This window comes from Onychostoma macrolepis, chromosome 12, assembly GCF_012432095.1.
Source record: "Onychostoma macrolepis isolate SWU-2019 chromosome 12, ASM1243209v1, whole genome shotgun sequence".
In the NCBI taxonomy this organism is placed as follows: Eukaryota; Metazoa; Chordata; class Actinopteri; order Cypriniformes; family Cyprinidae; genus Onychostoma; species Onychostoma macrolepis.
In genome coordinates, this window is record NC_081166.1 from 7017432 (window position 1) to 7036812 (window position 19381).

General features: G+C 37.2%; 1 protein-coding gene across 7 annotated transcripts in view; it reads left to right on the plus strand.

Annotated features, from left to right (window-relative positions):
* The window catches only part of sdk2b (sidekick cell adhesion molecule 2b), a 341245-nt gene that overhangs the window by 245471 nt on the left and 76393 nt on the right, over positions 1–19381 (plus strand). For all 7 annotated transcript variants that reach the window (XM_058794072.1, XM_058794075.1, XM_058794074.1 and 4 more), the window contains exons 3-6: positions 1422–1528; positions 6005–6152; positions 17500–17633; positions 18920–19031. In XM_058794072.1, the coding sequence (XP_058650055.1) occupies positions 1422–1528; positions 6005–6152; positions 17500–17633; positions 18920–19031 (501 nt within the window). The remainder of the gene's footprint in view (positions 1–1421; positions 1529–6004; positions 6153–17499; positions 17634–18919; positions 19032–19381) is intronic.

Consider the following 19381-nt stretch of genomic DNA (forward strand, 5'->3'; position numbering starts at 1 on the left):
GGTCATTTTAATTTGAGTTCAGGTCAGTCGGGCTGAGAGAAAATGTGGTTTGACTGAATTAAAATGGTCTGGAAGATGATCCGATTTCATCCACTTCACAATAAGAGGTAAATTAAAGTAATGAAGTTTTAGCTGGTGTATACAAAAGAGAAAAGCTGCATGCTTGCATTCACATTATATTACATAACTATATAGGGTAACACTTTTATTTTAAAGTGTCCATGTTACACGTTACATGTACTCACTATTATAATGACAATATATTATGCATAATTGCATGCAAGTAACCCTAAGCCAAACCCTAATCCTAACACTAACCATATAGTAAGTACATGTAGTTAATTAATATTACTCAGTACTATTATAATTACACTGTAACAAGGACACTTTAAAATAAAGTGTAACCCTATATAGAAATATTATAGCGATTTCATACACTAGTCATTTCTTATTATTGTAAAAGCTGGAAAAATTTATGCTGCTTAATATTTTTGTGGATATTATTTGATGAATATGAAGTTCAAAAGAAAATATAGTATTTAGAAATAAATTATTTGTAATAATGTAAAGTATTTAGTGTCTCTTTTGATCAGTTTGTGTCCTTGCTGAATAAATTAATTTCTTTAAATAAATAAATATCTTACTGTACCTGATCCTTTTTAAAGGGTTTTATTATTAATTTAATCAATTTATTTAATTTTTATTTATTTATTTATTTTGCTGTATCCTTTATAAAGGCAGAAATTCATTGCTGTGAGATTTTTCAGTGGCGTAGTGTTATTATAAATTTCATATTTTGTGTGATTCAGTATTTCATAGTTGAAAAGCAAACATGGAATTAGTGGTTCTGTGGTCTTAGTTGGTTTTCTGCCATATTGGCTACAATATAAGTAATGAGGGTCCCATAAGAGGAATGTAAAACTATTGGTACTTGCTTATGAACTCACTTGTAGGCCTCACTAAAACCTGTGACTGTTTTTTTTTTTTTTTACTTCCACAGTCATTGTGTAGGTTACAGCGCCACCTACTGAGGGGAAGCTGATAATACAAACACATTTACATTCTGCATTGAAGCTGAAGATTTCAAGGTCATTACAATGAGATGGGAATATAGACAAAATATATACTTTATAGCTGTATTTCTATTCTCCCAGGAGTGCTTTATAAAAGATAAGGAGCATGCGTTGAAAAGAAAAGTGCGTGTGAGACCCTGGCAGTTTTGACAGATTACAGAGATGTTCGCTTTGAGAAGGACAGCGGTGACAGAATGAATGAGAGTCATTTGTACATATAAAATATACATAAAACGCTTATGCATCGCTTATGAAAGGCACTCTGACAGTTGGGCATTACATCATGCTTCATGCATCGTCATTATTGTGGTTTTAGAGAGTAAACCTGCTATGTTTTATCTCTCACAGGTATTTAATACCATCTCTGGACAGATCACATGCTGGCTTCTATCGGTGTATTGTGAGGAACAGAGTCGGAGCATTGTTACAGAGGAGAACCGAAGTACAAGTGGCATGTGAGTAACCATAGTAACTCTCAACCACTTTGGATTTCTATGTTTGTTAGACCTTGCATGTGTGATTGTTACCAGACGGTCAAATTGTGCCCTAGTGTGTGTGTGTGTGTGTTTCACAGGAACGGCAGCTGTTGGTGAGGTGGCGTACCTCTGTTTCATTAAAAGCTCCTCTGCAATGCCACAGCTGGTCCACTCTAACTTCCTCATTAGATTGATGAGGTTGTGTCGACCAATCACTTCGCTCTCTCAGAATTCAATTCATTCCTCCGTTTTATAATCTTTTTAACATGAGGAACAGCTGCTGCGCTTGAACCGAGTGGCAGGTCTCTGGTGTTTCAAGCCAGATTCAAGTTTCACTGCCCACTGACCTCTCGCCGACTGTTTCCGGTCATTATCGAAATTTGATTTTTCTCTGGCGTGAGTGAAGCAACAGCAACTTCCTGTCTGTAGTCGTGCCATTTTACTTTACTGATGAGATGCGCATGCATATCGCATGAGATACAGTGGGGCAAAAAAAGTATTTAGTCAGCCACCAATTGTGCAAGTTCTCCCACTTAAAACTCATTTCCTGCTTGCAGATCCGTAGCAAAATTTGAGCCTAATTCGCCGTAAAATTCTTTCAGTATGTTTGTTTTTATCTCTCAGCACACACAACATATAAATAAAAAATACTTGATGAAAAGTTATGGTTTATTAAAATACTTTAGTACACATACACAGAGCCGTAGTTCACTGACAAGCTAGGCAATATCGTGTTCATTATTGAAGGCGATTCATCTGCGATAATGAACGCGATATTGCATAGCTTGTCAGTGAACTACTGCTCCATGTATTAAATGCTGCTCCATTTGAAAACAGGTGATGGAGATTTACCGCTAATCAAGGAACCGGCTTTACTGAGGAGATGCGCATGCATATCGTATGAGATACAGTGGGGCAAAAAAGTATTTAGTCAGCCACCAATTGTGCAAGTTCTCCCACTTAAAAAGATGAGAGAGGCCTGTAATTTTCATCATAGGTATACCTCAACTATGAGAGACAAAATGAGAAAAAAAAATCCAGAAAATCACATTGTAGGATTTTTAAAGAATTAATTGGTAAATTCCTCAGTAAAATAAGTATTTGGTCACCTACAAACAAGCAAGATTTCTGGCTCTCACAGACCTGTAACTTCTTCTTTAAGAGGCTCCTCTGTCCTCCACTCGTTACCTGTATTAATGGCATCTGTTTGAACTCGTTATCAGTATAAAAGACACCTGTCCACAACCTCAAACAGTCCAACTCCAAACTCCACCATGGCCAAGACCAAAGAGCTGTCAAAGGACACCAGAAACAAAATTGTAGACCTGCACCAGGCTGGGAAGACTGAATCTGCAATAGGTAAGCAGCTTGGTGTGAAGAAATCAACTGTGGGAGCAATTATTAGAAAATGGAAGACATACAAGACCACTGATAATCTCCTCGATCTGGGGCTCCACGCAAGATCTCACACCGTGGGGTCAAAATGATCACAAGAACTGTGAGCAAAAATCCCAGAACCGCACGGGGGGACCTAGTGAATGACCTGCAGAGAGCTGGGACCAAAGTAACAAAGGCTACCATCAGTAACACACTGCGCCGCCAGGGACTCAAATCCTGCAGTGCCAGACGTGTGCCCCTGCTTAAGCCAGTACATGTCCGGGCCCGTCTGAAGTTTGCTAGAGAGCATTTGGATGATCATATGGTCAGATGAATGATATAACTTTTTGGTAAAAACTCAACTTGTCGTGTTTGGAGGGGAAAGAATGCTGAGTTGCATCCAAAGAACACCATACCTACTATGAAGCATGGGGGTGGAAACATCATGCTTTGGGGCTGTTTTTCTGCAAAGGGACCAGGACGACTGATCCGTGTAAACGAAAGAATGAATGGGGCCATGTATCGTGAGATTTTGAGTGAAAACCTCCTTCCATCAGCAAGGGCATTGAAGATGAAACGTGGCTGGGTCTTTCAGCATGACAATGATCCCAAACAGACCGCCCGGGCAACGAAGGAGTGGCTTCGTAAGAAGCATTTCAAGGTCCTGGAGTGGCCTAGCCAGTCTCCAGATCTCAACCCCATCGAAAATCTTTGGAGGGAGTTGAAAGTCCGTGTTGCCCAGCGATAGCCCCAACACATTACTGCTCTAGAGGAGATCTGCATAGAGGAATGGGAAAACCTTGTGAAGACTTACAGAAAACATTTGACCTCTGTCATTGCCAACAAAGGGTATATAACAAAGTATTGAGATTAAATTTTGTTATTGACCAACTACTTATTTTCCACCATAATTTGCAAATAAATTCTTTAAAAATCCCACAATGTGATTTTCTGGATTTTGTCTTCTCATTTTGTCTCTCATAGTTGAGGTATACCTATGATGAAAATTACAGGCCTCTCTCATCTTTTTAAGTGGGAGAACTTGCACAATTGGTGGCTGACTAAATACTTTTTTGCCCCACTGTATATCGCCCAACCCTATTAGATAGGAGTCGGATTCCTATCGGTAGATGTGGCTCAGCTGAGAGTCAGCTGATGCAAGCTTGACTAACGTGACCTGCCAGAACTAACGCTACGCTTGATTACTGTTCAAAAGTTTGGGGTCAGTAATTTATTTATTTACTTACTTTTTTTGGAAAGAGATTAATGCTTTTGTTCAGCAAGGAAACATTAAATTCATCAAAAGTGATGGTAAAGACTTTTATGTTAGAAACATTTTGATTTCAACTTTATTTGTATCCAAAAATCCTGAAAACGGTGCCATGGTTTCCACAAAAATATAAGGCAGCACAACTGTTTTAAACTTTGATAATAATCAGAAATGTTTCTTGAGCAGCAAATCAGCATATTAGAATGATTTCTGAAGGATCATGTGACACTGAAGACTGGAGTAATGATGCTGAAAATTCAGCTTTGCCATCACAGGAATAAAATACATTTTAAAATATATTCGGATATAAAACAATTTTAAATTATTACTGATTTACTGTATTTTGATCAAATAAACGCAGCCTTGGTGAGTGTAAGAGACTTCTTTCAAGCACATAAAAAAAATTGTACGTCGTTATTATGAATGAATGAATGAATGAAGCATTTATATAGCGCTTTTATTGTGTATTGCTATACACCCAAAGCGCTTTACAATCATGTGGGGAGTCTCTCCTCAACCACCACCAGTATGACTTGTCAACTCGTAAGTACGAACATCCCAGGAGGACTTGAACGCAGCATAATAACCTAAAAATGGCCAAGTGTTGTCCAATTATTCAGGCTGACTGATGTATCGGTCCATCGCTTCTTATTATGGCCTTTCATATCAGGATATGCGCAGGTACTTCACTTCTGGTCAAGATGGAAGTACTTAGACCTTATTTTCTTTCCTCATTTCCCTTTCAAGCACCTGTGCAATAATTGACATCCAATTACCTTTCGTTTCATTTGAAGGATGAGAGAAATCAAATACAGGAGTCAATACACAGGAAACGACAACGAAGGCAGGACATTGCCATGCTGGATATTGTATTATTTTTTAAGTGGTTTTCCGTAATTAGCTTTTTTGATGAATAATGCTCTTGATATTAAAGACGCTGCCTTTGATTTTGAAATCTCCTCCACACTGTGCAGCTCAAAATAGTGTTTGGCTCTAACTTTCCTTGCTAACAAAAGAAATCCTAGTTCATCCAAAAGTGAAAGTTTTTTCATTTATTCACCCTCATGTCATTCCGACCCCATATTACTTTCATTATTCCACTGACATTCTGCCTTAGACCTTCTTTTGTTATTTATGAAAGTAATAATAACACAGGGTTGGAATGACATCAGGGAGAGCGAATGACAAAATGTTCATTTTTCGGTGTGTAACCCTTTTAAAACTTATAAGTTGAGAGTAAAAGTTGCTCTACAAACCTTTTTCAGGGATTGGCAAAAAGGAATAAATTGACGTTTTCAACAGGAAGTTAGCTACTCGTGTCCGTGTTCCTGCAACAAGGACGTTCTGCTGAATCAGATAGGGGTGTAAATACGAACGACTGCTGATTTAACGCATGGTGAACGTCCTTTTCAGATGAGTCAGTTCTGGTCACTGTCATGGCCGATAGCTAGCTGGCACATATCATCCCCAGTTCGACGGCAGCCGCGACGATGTCTGGCGCTGTGTCAGAGCACGTCTGTCAAACGCTGCCCAACTGAAGCAGATGGTGAAAGACACTAGAAAACACTGAAAAATTCTGCTGTGTCTCTGGCAAAACGACAGACGTTAATACTGCAACTGTTTTTTTTATCTACTGATGTAGGCACTTGTACCTTTTAAGGTCTGTTTGTATTTGTAGTGGAGTTATGAGTCAATATTTAGACAGACATTTAATGCTAAATGCTAACATATGCACTATATAAGAGTTTTAACACATGCATGTTTTGTAATTTGCTCATTCTTACCATTTGTTTTGTGTTTGTCCATAGATATGGGAAGTTTCGAGGAAGGGGAACGGGCCCAAGCCATATCCCAAGGAGAGGGAGCTGTAATACCAGCGCCTCGCATTCGCTGTTTCCCTCAACCACAGGTTACCTGGTTCAGAGACGGACGCAAAATCCCTCCCAGCAGTCGGATGTAAGTTTGTGAATCTGTTGGGTTTCTTTTTCCTATTCCGCCTTTATTGTATCTTTATCTTTTTTATTCTCCAAGCAGTCTGATTGTTTGTGATTGTTTTTGAGGGATCTTTGTAACTATACATCTAGTCCGGCGATACACACACTGTGTTTTATTGCCTCCAGGTGTGTTTCTGAATGTGTGTGTGAGCTTGTGGAGGTGTTTGTTTGTTATCATATAAGCTCATTCGTTCGTTTGTTCTGTTTGTCTGTCTGTTTCATTCGTTGTATTGTTTGCCCCAAAAATGTGTGTGGGACGAATTTATCATTTTGTTTGTTATTTCAGTTTCTATCTATCTATCTATCTATCTATCTATCTATCTATCTATCTATCTATCTATCTATCTATCTATCTATCTATCTATCCATCTATCCATCTATCCATCTATCCATCTATCCGTCTATCCGTCTATCTATCTATCTATCTATATATCTATCTATCCATCTATCTGTCTATCTATCTGTCTATCTGTCTATCTATCTGTCCATCCATCCATCCGTCCCATCGTTTGTTCGACATTCGTCGTTTGTTTGTTCATTCGTTTATGAATTTTGACTGAATTTATGCTTTAATCACAATTTCTGTGCATCAGCTGGCATTGCAAAGCCTTTGAATGATGTGTTCCAAATATTTCTGTTTCTTCCATTTATTTTGTCTTCCTCACACTCTGTCTGCCTACCCGGGGTTCTCCTTTCAGCGCTCTCATACATCTCGCTTGCACATGAACGTCTGTTTCTAGCTCTGAGCCAAGGTTACCTCGTGCAAATGAGTGGAGCAGATAACATTTATTCCAGGAAAATCATTTAATTGAATTTTAATCAGGCCATTGGCACCTCTGTCGCAGTTTCAAAGACTCTGTGAAAAATGGAAATAAGCGTAACATTGACCGAGACAGCCATGGAGGACTGCTAGTCTGTCTGAGAGTGTCCTGCCGCTTCTGACTCCGTCTGCTCTAGATTGGTGAATTCTAATCTCTCGCTCTTTATTTTCACCAGATTGTACTCATTTTGGTGGCCCTCGTTTCGCTGAAAACTAGCTTTGCGGCCCAAGGGTCATGAAATGGAGAGTTTTCAGAGGCACAAAGCTTTCTCCCTCACCTCTCATCCGCTCTCTGTCTCTTTTCCCTCTAATCATGCAATCACACAGCCCAGAAGAGAGTAGGATAATCAATGCCTGGGAGAGAGCCATGTTTCTCCATTTTCACTCACAACCCTGCCTCCCTTCAGCCACTTTGAGAGTCTAGCACACAGGAACACTGCAGTGGATGATAAAATGACGTTTTCCAGCACTTTGCTTTTGAGTCGCCTACAGTGCTAATTTGTGTTAACAGTGCTGTTGACATTTTGCCAAATTATGTCAAGTTTATATTACATAGAAAGTTTGAATTATACAACAGCATTCTTATTTTAAAAGACAACATGACTCAGTATTTGCAATTTATGTGCCCACATGATTAAATCAGGAGGGGGTGAAATATCTTAGACTATTATATTATTACAGTACTTGCAGAGTGGTACTACTATATATAGATAGACATTTCGGTTTGTTCTAAACCTCCAACTTTAAATATTAAGCATCTATAATGTCATAATTTATGTTGTTCCAAACCTGTATGACTGACTGTAAATGTTGTCAATTATAATTTTTTTAACATGCACTTTTTTACTAAACCATACATTAACATAAAATAATGTTTATTTAGAGACTCAATTCATCAAAAATGATTTTGTGAGATGATAGCATAGCTTTTATACCTGATTTACTAGAGGAATTCAATGCAAAACAGGTGACAGCGCAGACATTGCATAAAAGTTGTGCTTAGTGTAATTTGCACACCATAATTCTCCATTTTACGGAGTGCTAGGTTGTGAAAGATTCAACAGATTTCAATCTTGCATACTACGCTGAGAATGAACAGCGTTATTCCATCAGTGCAGTCCAGGCAATGTGCATCTGGATGTATGCCCAATTAAAACGCTTTTCTACATCATTTGATCATCATTAAGTGATTTACTGCTGCCGTAATCAATAGAGTATGTAAACAAACAATCTCTCTTAAATGAAATTCCACTTACTGCTTTTCGTGGAAGGTAATAGTGTAATGTAATTTGCCCCTGGCATTTTATAATTTGCCCTACAAAAGAAACACTTTTATTCATATTGCAGTTGTATGCTGTTCATATAGATGTCTGTGATGCAGAAGTGGTTTTAATGAATGCGTGAGAGATGAGAACAGTTATAGGAACTCAAAAAACCATTTAACTCACTCAGAACACTTCATCTTGTGTGTTTGTGTGTGCTCAGCCACTGAAGCCTGACCAACATTTGCCCATCAACCAAATTATTATTATTTTTTTCTTTATTTCTTTTTCTCATGTTGGGCAAGAAGAAAATGAACAGATTTTGTTGTAAATTGAGCTGTAGATTGGTAAAGCTTGTCCAGCAGAAGTAGCATTCTTTCTCCCTCCACGCTCCCCTGACTCTAGTTTCCCCTTGATGAGACAATTTCGTGCTGAGATGCTGCAACTGGGACTCTCTCTACTCCATCCCGGCTCTGCAGCTGCTCCTGTTGGCTGTGCTGCTCTCAGGGAAGCTTGATGCCATTGTCTCTCCAGACTGTGATAATTTTTCAGCTTTTTCTATTGTGGTTTACATCTATTTTTTCATTTCTTCATTCATTCAGTTGTTCTATCTATCTATCTATCTATCATCTATCTATCTATCTATCTATCATCTATCTATCTATCTATCTATCTATCTATCTATCTATCTATCTATCTATCTATCTATCTATCTATCTATCTATCTATCTATCTATCTATCTATCTATCTAGTTATTGTTCTGTCATTCTATGAAATGTTCTGTTCTGTCTATCGTTCTGTTCTGTCTATCAGACTATTTATCATTCTGTCATTCTATCTATCTATCTATCTATCTATCTATCTATCTATCTATCTATCTATCTATCTATCTATCTATCTATCTATCTATCTATCTATCTATCTATCTATCTATCTATCTATCGTTCTATCTATCATTCTATTGTTCTATCTATCTATCTATCTATCTATCTATCTATCTATCTATCTATCTATCTATCTATCTATCGCTCTATCGTTCTATCGTTCTATCTATCATTCTATTGTTCTTTCATTCTATTGTTCTATCGTTCTATTATTCTATCTATCATTCTAGCTACCGTTCTGACATTCTATGAAACATTCTATTGTTCTATCTATCTATCTATCTATCTATCTATCTATCTATCTATCTATCTATCTATCTATCTATCTATCTATCTATCTATCTATCTATCTATCTATCTATCTATCTATCTATCTATGCATCCATCTATCTATCTATGCATCCATCCACCCATCGTTCTATCGTTCTATTATTCTATTATTCTATCTATCATTCTAACTATTGTTCTGTCATGAAATGTTCTATTGTTCTGTCTATTGTTCTGTCTGTCTATCTATCTGTCTATCTGTCTGTCCAGTCTATAGTTCTGTCTATTTTTAATGCATCCATCCACCCATCGTTCTATTGTTCTATTATTCTATCTATCATTCTAACTATTGTTCTGTCATGAAATGTTCTATTTTTCTATCTATCTATCTATCTATCTATCTATCTATCTATCTATCTATCTATCTATCTATCTATCTATCTATCTATCTATCTATCTATCTATCTATCTATCTATCTATCTATCTATCTATCTAATATATCTATATCCATAAAGGGACGCATCTGATGGTGTCACATCAGTCGGTGTGTCCCACAGCAGTCTTGCGTGTCGAAGACGGCACCCTCCCTTCATTACTTTCCTGCCTACAGGGAGCAAGAGAGCGGCTTGAAAGCAGTCATTTAACTGCAATAGCCATTAGTCTTTCATTATTGAATAGGAATGCAATTGAAAGGCCCTTTTCCACTGACTGCATTTGATTTGTTGTGTTATTTGGGAGGGCTAATGTTGTGTATAATCAGAACCTCGGATGGTAAACACATTCCAGGAGCTGTGCCACTCCATGCGAGTGTTAAAGGAAAGGTGCTATTCTGTTTTCTATTTAGATTTCGTCCCTTGCATTCCGACCTATTCCACTAAAGAATTAGGTTTAGATAAGAGGCCAATAGTCCTCAGCGTTTGGGTAGCTGTCACTCATTCGACACTCTCCTCTGAGATTCTCTTTTCTAAAACACTGTTTCTAACAGGATCCACTCAAATGCATGGTTGTTGAGGTTTCAGGCAGCTCTTGTGACACACGCCAGCACAAACCAGTCCCTCCATAATGACAGAGGATTCACAGTGTGTAATGGTGACAGGACATTTCTATAGCATATAGATAGCATGCCTCTGAACAAAGAGGTTATGTTTATGCATTTACAAGCTTCATTCAGTGTGTCCTGCAGTATATAATCACAGGTTCGAGTTTTATTCACCATTGGCATTAAGTGAGATGGTCCCAGCTATTAGACTATTTCTTAAACACAGTAATCAGCATATTTTGAATAAACTCACATTCTATTCTATTCTCTTCTGGGAATATAGGAAGTGCTTGCTAGTAATTAATTTGAATAATTTTGCACAGTAAATTAATAAGCCGGTTCATTCCCTTTGACAACAGTACACAGGAGCGCAAAATACAGGTCATGATGAATCTTTACCCGTCTGTATATAGATTTGTGTGTATTTCTAAAAATAATTAGTTTTCTCCCTCCAAAAATATTTCACAACCCTTAGTCATGCATCTTCAGAAGGTGTGTAAGTATAACATAAATTCAACCATCTGCACCTGCAGATGCACTGTGGTGATGTTAGCAAAACGTGGAAAGTCTTAAAACTTGTTAAACGCATACACAATCGCAATATGATTACATTTTAATATTATTTGTGCCTGGTCAGTGGGGAGTTTTCTGACTAAATCCTACAGTAAATAGATTGTAAGATTCATTCCATGTCTCATTCCAGACCAGATGTCAAAGGTCATAGAGGCCAAGCACATTTGCATATATTTTTCACTGACATATAAGGCTTCCAGCAGTTTCAGCAGGGACGGTTATGCTAAACTCTTAGGACACATGGTCTGGCTCAGGTTCCTGTTAGTGGGTGGTAAAATTGAGGTTTTATTTGAGTCCTGAATATATTTGACAAGTATCAGAAAGAATTTCCTTTCAACAGATGCTGATGGCACCAGAGGGGCTACTTCTGTTTTTCTACAGCATAAAACTTGAGATATTGGCTGCGGCAATAGCATTAGCTTTTGTTTGCTAGACAGGTGCTGTTCGCGTATGTGTGCACAACATGTTCTTCGACTCCCGGTTTTCCAACCCAGAGCATTTCCCTGGAAAATTCAAGCATATTCTTTCTGTCAGTTTTATTTGACCACCTGTATTCCACTTGTGCTGTGTGTGTGTGTGTTTGTGTGCGTGCTGGATCTGCTCGTGTGTGTCCTGTCAGTATTTGTAAGTGTTCCCAGATATATTTACCATGACTGTGTGCGTGTGATATTCACTCGAGATCCTATTCCCTCTAAAGGGACCGTGGCTTGTGCCGTGCGTATTTGTCTAAGTGTAATAGAGGTCATCGACTGCGGACTCTGCTGCTCCCTGGAGAGTGCTGAAAGAGCACTGCACTGACAAATGCCATTCCATTCGCTATTGTGTACATATAACTGTTATAGTGGGCCAGCAGACACACACACACTCGAATACAGGTGCACACAAGCTCTGTTTAGGGCTGACTTGCTGTCTGCTTGCTAAATGAAATGAACCTCGTAAATGCAAATCTCTACTCAATTGGTTCCAGTAGAATTTGATGTTAGCATGTTGCTAAGCTAACAATCCCCTCGTAAGTGAGGGATCATATAGGGTTTATTTAGCAATAAAAACCTTTTAGTTTTACATTATCCCACTTGGATATTTATACAACACAAAGCATACTGATTTGGGTAAAAATTATTTTATCATGCGAGAAAAAAAGACCACAGGGTGCTACGAGAGACGTGAAACCAGCACAGCATCGTCAAATATAGGCTATAGCAGTTATTATGCAAAACCATTTGACTGTATAATGCCATGATTTACACAGCAGAATCAGGTAGCCTAATCCAGAGAGCTGTATAATAAGCATAAATATGCTCGCACACATAGAATATTCAGTTAAATAGTGTTTTTTTTTTTTTTTTTTTCTGTACCTTTCAGTATTAAATGAAATATAAGTATGCTACTGTACTGGGTCAATATGAATGTTTTTTATACTGATCATTGAGCATCAGTCAGATTATTATAATGATTTCTGATAGATCATGTGACACTGAAGAAAGGACCAAATATTCAACTTTGCCATTACAGGAATAAATTACATTTCCATATATATATATATATATATATAAACATTTTTAAATTGTAATAATATATATATTTTTTCTGCAGGCTTGATAAATAGATTAAAACATACTAACTTTCATTTACTACTGTGTATATTTGTAATCAACTTTTCTCTATTGCATTTTGGGATTGCCTTCATCTTATGCATTTATGATTATTAATGCTTTCTACTTTTTGGAACAACATTTGCATTGAGAGTGAACCCGTGTTGTCTTGTAATGCCGTCCAGGTTGGGAGCTCATAACATTTTGGAACTGATCTACAGACCCAATGCTTTATGCACAAATGTATTGTGTGAATTCTCCCAGAATCGCATCTTTGGCAGACTTGCAGTAAGTGAATGCAGTAAATACCTTTGATGAGAAAGCACAGCTGAACGGTGATACTAATTTCTCAGCTCTGTGATTCAACAAGAAACAGTCACTGATCACTGATTTCATGAAATCTTCTTTCCACAACCACGTGGGAGTACAGACAAATACATTACATTTTACATTTGGCAGACGCTTTTATCCAAAGCGACTTACATTACATTCAAGTTACAGTTTTTACATTTTATCAGCTCTTGCTTTCCCTGGGAATCGAACCCATGATCTTGGCGTTGCTAGCGTCAAATCTACTATTTGAGCTACAGGAAAGCACATGTAGAGAGAGAACAGGCAGGAAATGAGTGAGACAACAATATGAAAACTGTTTTGGAATTTTCACACAAATAAGTAAGAGCAAAACTTGCTTCAGTGATACCAGTATGATTTTCAGTGAATCATAATGTCTATATGATGTTCTGGTATTGTGGAAACAATCAAAAGTGTAAAAGAATGTTTTTCTTCAATCAGCTTTCTTCTTATAATTTGTCTGTACCACAAACATGTTTTTTAAAATCCCCCAAATATAAAAGAAATACCAGAACTGCAGTTTGCTTTTATCCACATTCACTGTAAAAGTAGGTTTCAGTAGGGTTTCTTGAATATTTTTATTATATTACGTCAGAATTCCTGACATTATAGATACAAATGTCAGAATTCCTGATAGGTGTCTGGGTTACATGTTCTTTGGCATTTCTAAGTTCATAATTTACCTCTGTCATATGTTGCCATTACTTATTTTAGATTCATCTGTGCTTTCAGAAACATGTATATGTGCTATATTTATGAGTATTGTGAGACATGTGCGATAATGTTTATGCATGACCTTTAAAATCATGCGTGCACTGTCAGTCAGAAATTTGGTGTGGTATGCTTGCAGTGTAAATCATATTTTACTATGTGTGTGTGTGTGTGTTCTTGACTGCCTCATTAGCTGCTCGGTCTGCTAGCTGTGTCTTTATTCTCGTTTTATGTGCTCAGGTTTAGGGAATCACCTGAGATTAATTTGCAGTCTTGGGCCGCTCGCTGTCCCTCTTCCAATCCATAATTCAGCAGCAGTGTGGCTCTCTCCCTGACACCTGCCGCACCAGGACCCAGGCAGAGTGAAATATTCACTACAGATCATCACACCACAGCCGTTCGCCCTTATTAACCAGCCCCTTATCCATCTGGAACGATGCATCGTGGGCCGAAAACGGGAGAAATTGGAGACCAAGTGTGTGCATGAGAAGATATTAAAATCAATCATCCGCTCTTATGTCATCCCTCTATGTTGAGCTGCTCTAATCATACAGCAGTCATTAATCATTTCAGGAGGTTGATGTAATATCCTGTGACAGCCGGCTGCGCTCGAGTTTAATGTCTTTATCGTGCTGTTGTTAAGGTTTATCTTCAGGCGAAGTGTAGGAATAGGATGAGGCTTTTTGCTTTTTAATAAAGCAAACTGTGCTTTTGAAATCGTTAGCGTAATATAGCTTATCAATTCAGTAAACGCAATCAGTAATTTCAGTATTTTATGTGTTTTATCTTTATTGAAAGTACTGAAGTGTTTGAATTGGTGTAATGAGGGCTTTAGGACTAAATTAATTTTAAATATTCAGATACTCATGAATATTTGAATTTGAGTTGTTTTGTTGATGATTTGGTTTGCTAAAAGCTGTTCTGCAACACTCTGTGCACACAGTTTATGTTATTGGTTATTTTTATTGCCACTTTTTGTTATTTTTGGCTTAATTGCTGCTCTTATTGATGGAAATATGCATAATGGAAAGGGAATGATGGGGGAACATGATCTAGACAGTGCAAACTGAGCTCGAGTTTGCCACAGCTCAGTGGGCCCTATTTTAATGATCTAAGCGCATGGTCTAAAGAGCACAAGGCGCAAGTGCACTCAGGGCGTGTCCGAATCCACTTTTGCTAGTTTAACGACGGGAAAACGGTCGGCGCGCCCGGGCGTATGGTCTACACGGGTTGTCCCTATTCTCTTAGACTAGGTTCACACTGCAGGCTAAAGTGGCCCAAATCCGACTTTTTGCCCAAATGTGACCCATACCTGATTTTTTTATGACAGTCTGAACAGCACAAATCCGATTTTTTTCAAATCAGGCCCAGGCCACTTTCATATGTGGTCCTAAATTGGATACATATCCGATGTTTTGCAATGCGACTTCTATCTGAACGGCTGTCACGGTACACACAGCAAGGAGGAATGAGGAACACGCAGACGAGGATAAACTCAAAATACAGTCTTTAATAAATCCAAACAAGGCAGGGCAAGACAAGGCCAGGCTGACCTCGACAGGAACACCGGGGAATAACGAGTAGACCAGACGAAAACAGGCAGGAACTAAATACACATGACAATTAGACATAATTACTAAAACACAGCTGGACAGAATAACAGACAATCACACTAAACAAGGACAGGAAGCAAACCAAATAAGGACACAAGAGGCGGGAACACATGATACACACGACAGAGGACTGACAACGGCCATGTCGCATTTCATGTGATTTTTACATCATTGAAATGCGACAAACGTCACAATTCTGGTAAAATAAAAAAAATAAAAATTATGAAAACAAACAAAAAATGAAAAAAAAAAATTAAAGGTAAATACAAAACAAAAATAATAAATACATTTTAGAAAGATGACAAAATGACATTATAAAATTATAATAACTTACAGTTAAAATGAAAAATGAAAATATAAAAATAAAAGCTAATTCGGAATATTAATAAATACTATAATAGTACATAAATAATACTAAAATAACACAAGGCTGCGGGTCCAACATTAGCGGACTAATTTTATTAAAATTTGCCAAAAAAAAGATATGATTTCTAATAAATCTTACTTACTTTCTTAATACATGTGCCTGGCATTGTTTGTTTGTTTTGACAGTGAATATCCATTTCACTTACACCTCTGTGCCACCACTACTATGTGTCTACAACAGATTGATAGAAAGGATTAAAAACCTTTATTTTTAACCACATTAATACTCCAGAATTCCAGGTTGAAGCAGATTATATGAAGAAGATATGATGTCTTGTGAAGGTCATTCAGAAGTACAGAGAGTGAATTACAATTTCAGTATCAGCTATTGTTATAATTACTGCATGTTGTTTGCTAAGGTTTATGTATAGAGACACAACAGATTTAAGGGTGTTGTGTAAAAATATACTGTACAATCGCACATGTTATAGTCTTCTTCCAGTCATAAAGCCAAGAGAGAATGAAAGATGAGCGAAAGATCTGTCCGTTTTGCCTCAAAATTTGCTGACTTTATCAGTAAGCATCTGCAGCCTTGTTGTGATAGCGGCTCTGGGGCTCCGGCACACATTTGGTATTCCTACAGTGAGATGGACAGATCCCTATTAGCATTCCGCACCCCGGAGGACTCGGCCTGGGGAACGTGGGTGCCAGCTCAAAGAGTGTGGGTGTGTGAGACGGGTCGAGGGCAGCCACGCAGAACGAACAATTCATCCTCAATTGTCCAACACATAGTTATAATGAGAAAACATTGATTGTAAACAAAGGAGCCACGGTAATTGGGACTCCATGGGGTGAGTGTCAGGACTCGGCCCAGTGGACAGCAATGGGGTGGTCGGGTAGAGATGGGTGGTTATACAAAGTGAGATGCGTGAATGTACTGCTAAAGAGGAAGTAGTGTTACATGTGTACTACAAATTGTATTATTTTATTTTATTGCCCCTTTACAAGTTATGTCAACTTTGTTAAATATATATTAGATATATGGATAGATAGATTGAGTGATAGATGTGTGTAATATATTTTATATAATATATTAATTGAAAATATATTCATATAATATATTTTCACAAAAAAATATTAAGCAGCAAATTTATTCTACTTTAATATATTTTAAAAAGTAAATAATAATCAACGTTGAAATTTGCTGCTTAATAAATATAAATACACACACACAGTATATTCCCTGTTCATGTCAAGTCTTTTATTTAACAAATATTTCAAAATACTTGAATTTAATAAGGGCTTAATTAAATGATGGAAAATGCCCATAAAATGGATAATGGTAGTAGTATTTCTGTTTTTATGGGGGAAAAAAATCTTCCATTATAGCAGCTGTTGCATTTTGCCAGAAGTGGTTTATGTGATATTTATGGAGCAAAGTCATTTCACGGAGTTGTTGATCTGGAGGGGAAATGACAGATGGAGAAATTAAGTTTCTTTGTTCATTATGTCTGAGTCATTGTGTCAATGAATGAGGAAAAAAACAACTAAAAAATAAACATTCTGAATTCTGTCATGTTTTTAAAGACATTTCTCTTTGTGTATATGAATAGATATAACGAGATGGCAGTGAATTAGTACTCCACAGTGGCTCTGAAACACCCGTGGGGAATATTTCATGTAAATATCAGCTTTTCAAGCACAGCTCTGAACATTTGGTTTGTAGTTTGTGGTGATATTACTGATGCAGCGTTATAAATCAGTGCTTGAGTGTGATGTCTGACAGCTGGAGATTTTTGACCATGGTTCTGCTTGTTGTTTTCTCACAGAGCCATTACTCTGGACAATACGCTGGTCATCCTGTCCACCGTGGCCCCAGATGCTGGAAGATACTACGTACAAGCCGTAAATGACAAGAACGGTGAAAACAAGACTGGCCAGCCCATAACACTGTCTGTGGAAAGTAAGTCTGTAGAGATTTAGAAGTTACACTTGGACTTCCTCCTGTGGGCTAAAATGAATTATAATGTTTTGCAAATCATTATATTACAGATGCCAACAACTGTATTAAAATTAGGAATTCACATATATTAAAATTATGACCAATAATTTTCATGTTATTGCCAATACACTGTTTTGTTTTTGAAAATATTGGTTTGTTAAAAATTTGTTTAGAAAATCATTTTAGTAGGTTCTAAATTTGTTTATAAAATAAATACATTTAAAAAAAATTATGAGCCAATTTATTTATATAAAAAAGCTCTAGAACCTACTAAAAACTAAAAAAGGTTTGAAAGATGGATATATTGCTATTTCATATCTGCGATGGAAATATATCAATTTAATCCATTTTGCAGGTTAAGGTTGTACTTTTTTTCAAAAGATTAATTTAACTGAATTTTTCTTTTTTTAAATAAATGTAATACATTTTTTAATTAAATTAGATTTTAGCATATTACCAATTTGATGCTAAAATTAACTTAACTTTAAATTAATTTGAATACTGAAGTCTGAATTTGACACTTAGTACAGTGAAAGATCAAAATAATATATATGCATATATTTCTGTTCTCAATTTCCCATGTTCATATGTGAAAGAATGGAAGTAAATGTAACAAAGTTTTGAATCTTGTCTTTTTATTTTAGACAACATGCTGGTTTATATGAACATATAAACCTGTTAACAACAGGCTATAGACAAATACATATTTGTCTTCTGTCTGTGACAGTGCTTTGTTTCACTCTCGCAGCTTCCACAGTGAGAATATTGGCAGTTATGGATTGTACTTTGTAAGAGTTTCAGTATATCAGATTCTCCCAGCAAACCAGGATATGATATTTTTGAGTCTAATACAGGAGGAACTAAAGAATGGTGCAGAGACAGCGAGAAGATTAGAGATCGTGGGAGGTGTGTGAGTGTGTGTGTTTAAAGGACAGTCCTTCCCAGAAGCTGTAGTTGAATATCAGTGCTTTACAGAGACTGTCTCTGACAGAGCTCCACACACACACACAGCTGCCATGAGAGCAGAGATATAAGTTCCTCTTCCAAACACAAACCTGTCACCCTTGCTGTAACACGTACAGTACATCGACTGGCACTTCCTACATCTGGACACGCTCACACCTGAAGATGACAGATCGGAGTTCTATTAAAAACACTCACTCGATAATGTCCTTTACCTGTGTGTCATAACACACTTGTTCAAGCTCTCATCGTTTTCTCATTCTCACATTTCTCTTCTGCTGTAGATGTTGGTGGTCCTGCAGACCCCATCGCTCCCACCATTGTCATCCCGCCGAGGAACACCAGCGTCATCTCCGGGACCTCTGAAGTCACCATGGAGTGTGTGGCCAATGCTAGGTGACCGACCTCTGATTCCTTCACAGTTTGAATGAAAGGAAAATTACTTTAATAATGGTGATTACGAGGCGAGCAGTGGATTGAAGTCTCTCACTTTTTATTCTTTTTCTCACTACTTTTCAGCAAATTATTTCATGTGACGTAAAGACTCCATTGAAGCTTAGTCTTATGTTTTTGGTTTTTATGTAGTAAAACTATTTTCAGTAGTAAATCAATGTTCTGGAGACAACAGAATCCATGGCATTAATTACAAAAGACAAAAAACTGTATACAGCTTTTAAAATAGTGTTTACAAAGTTATTCAAAGACACAAATATTTACATAAAAGTTTCACATGTTTATGGAAGGAG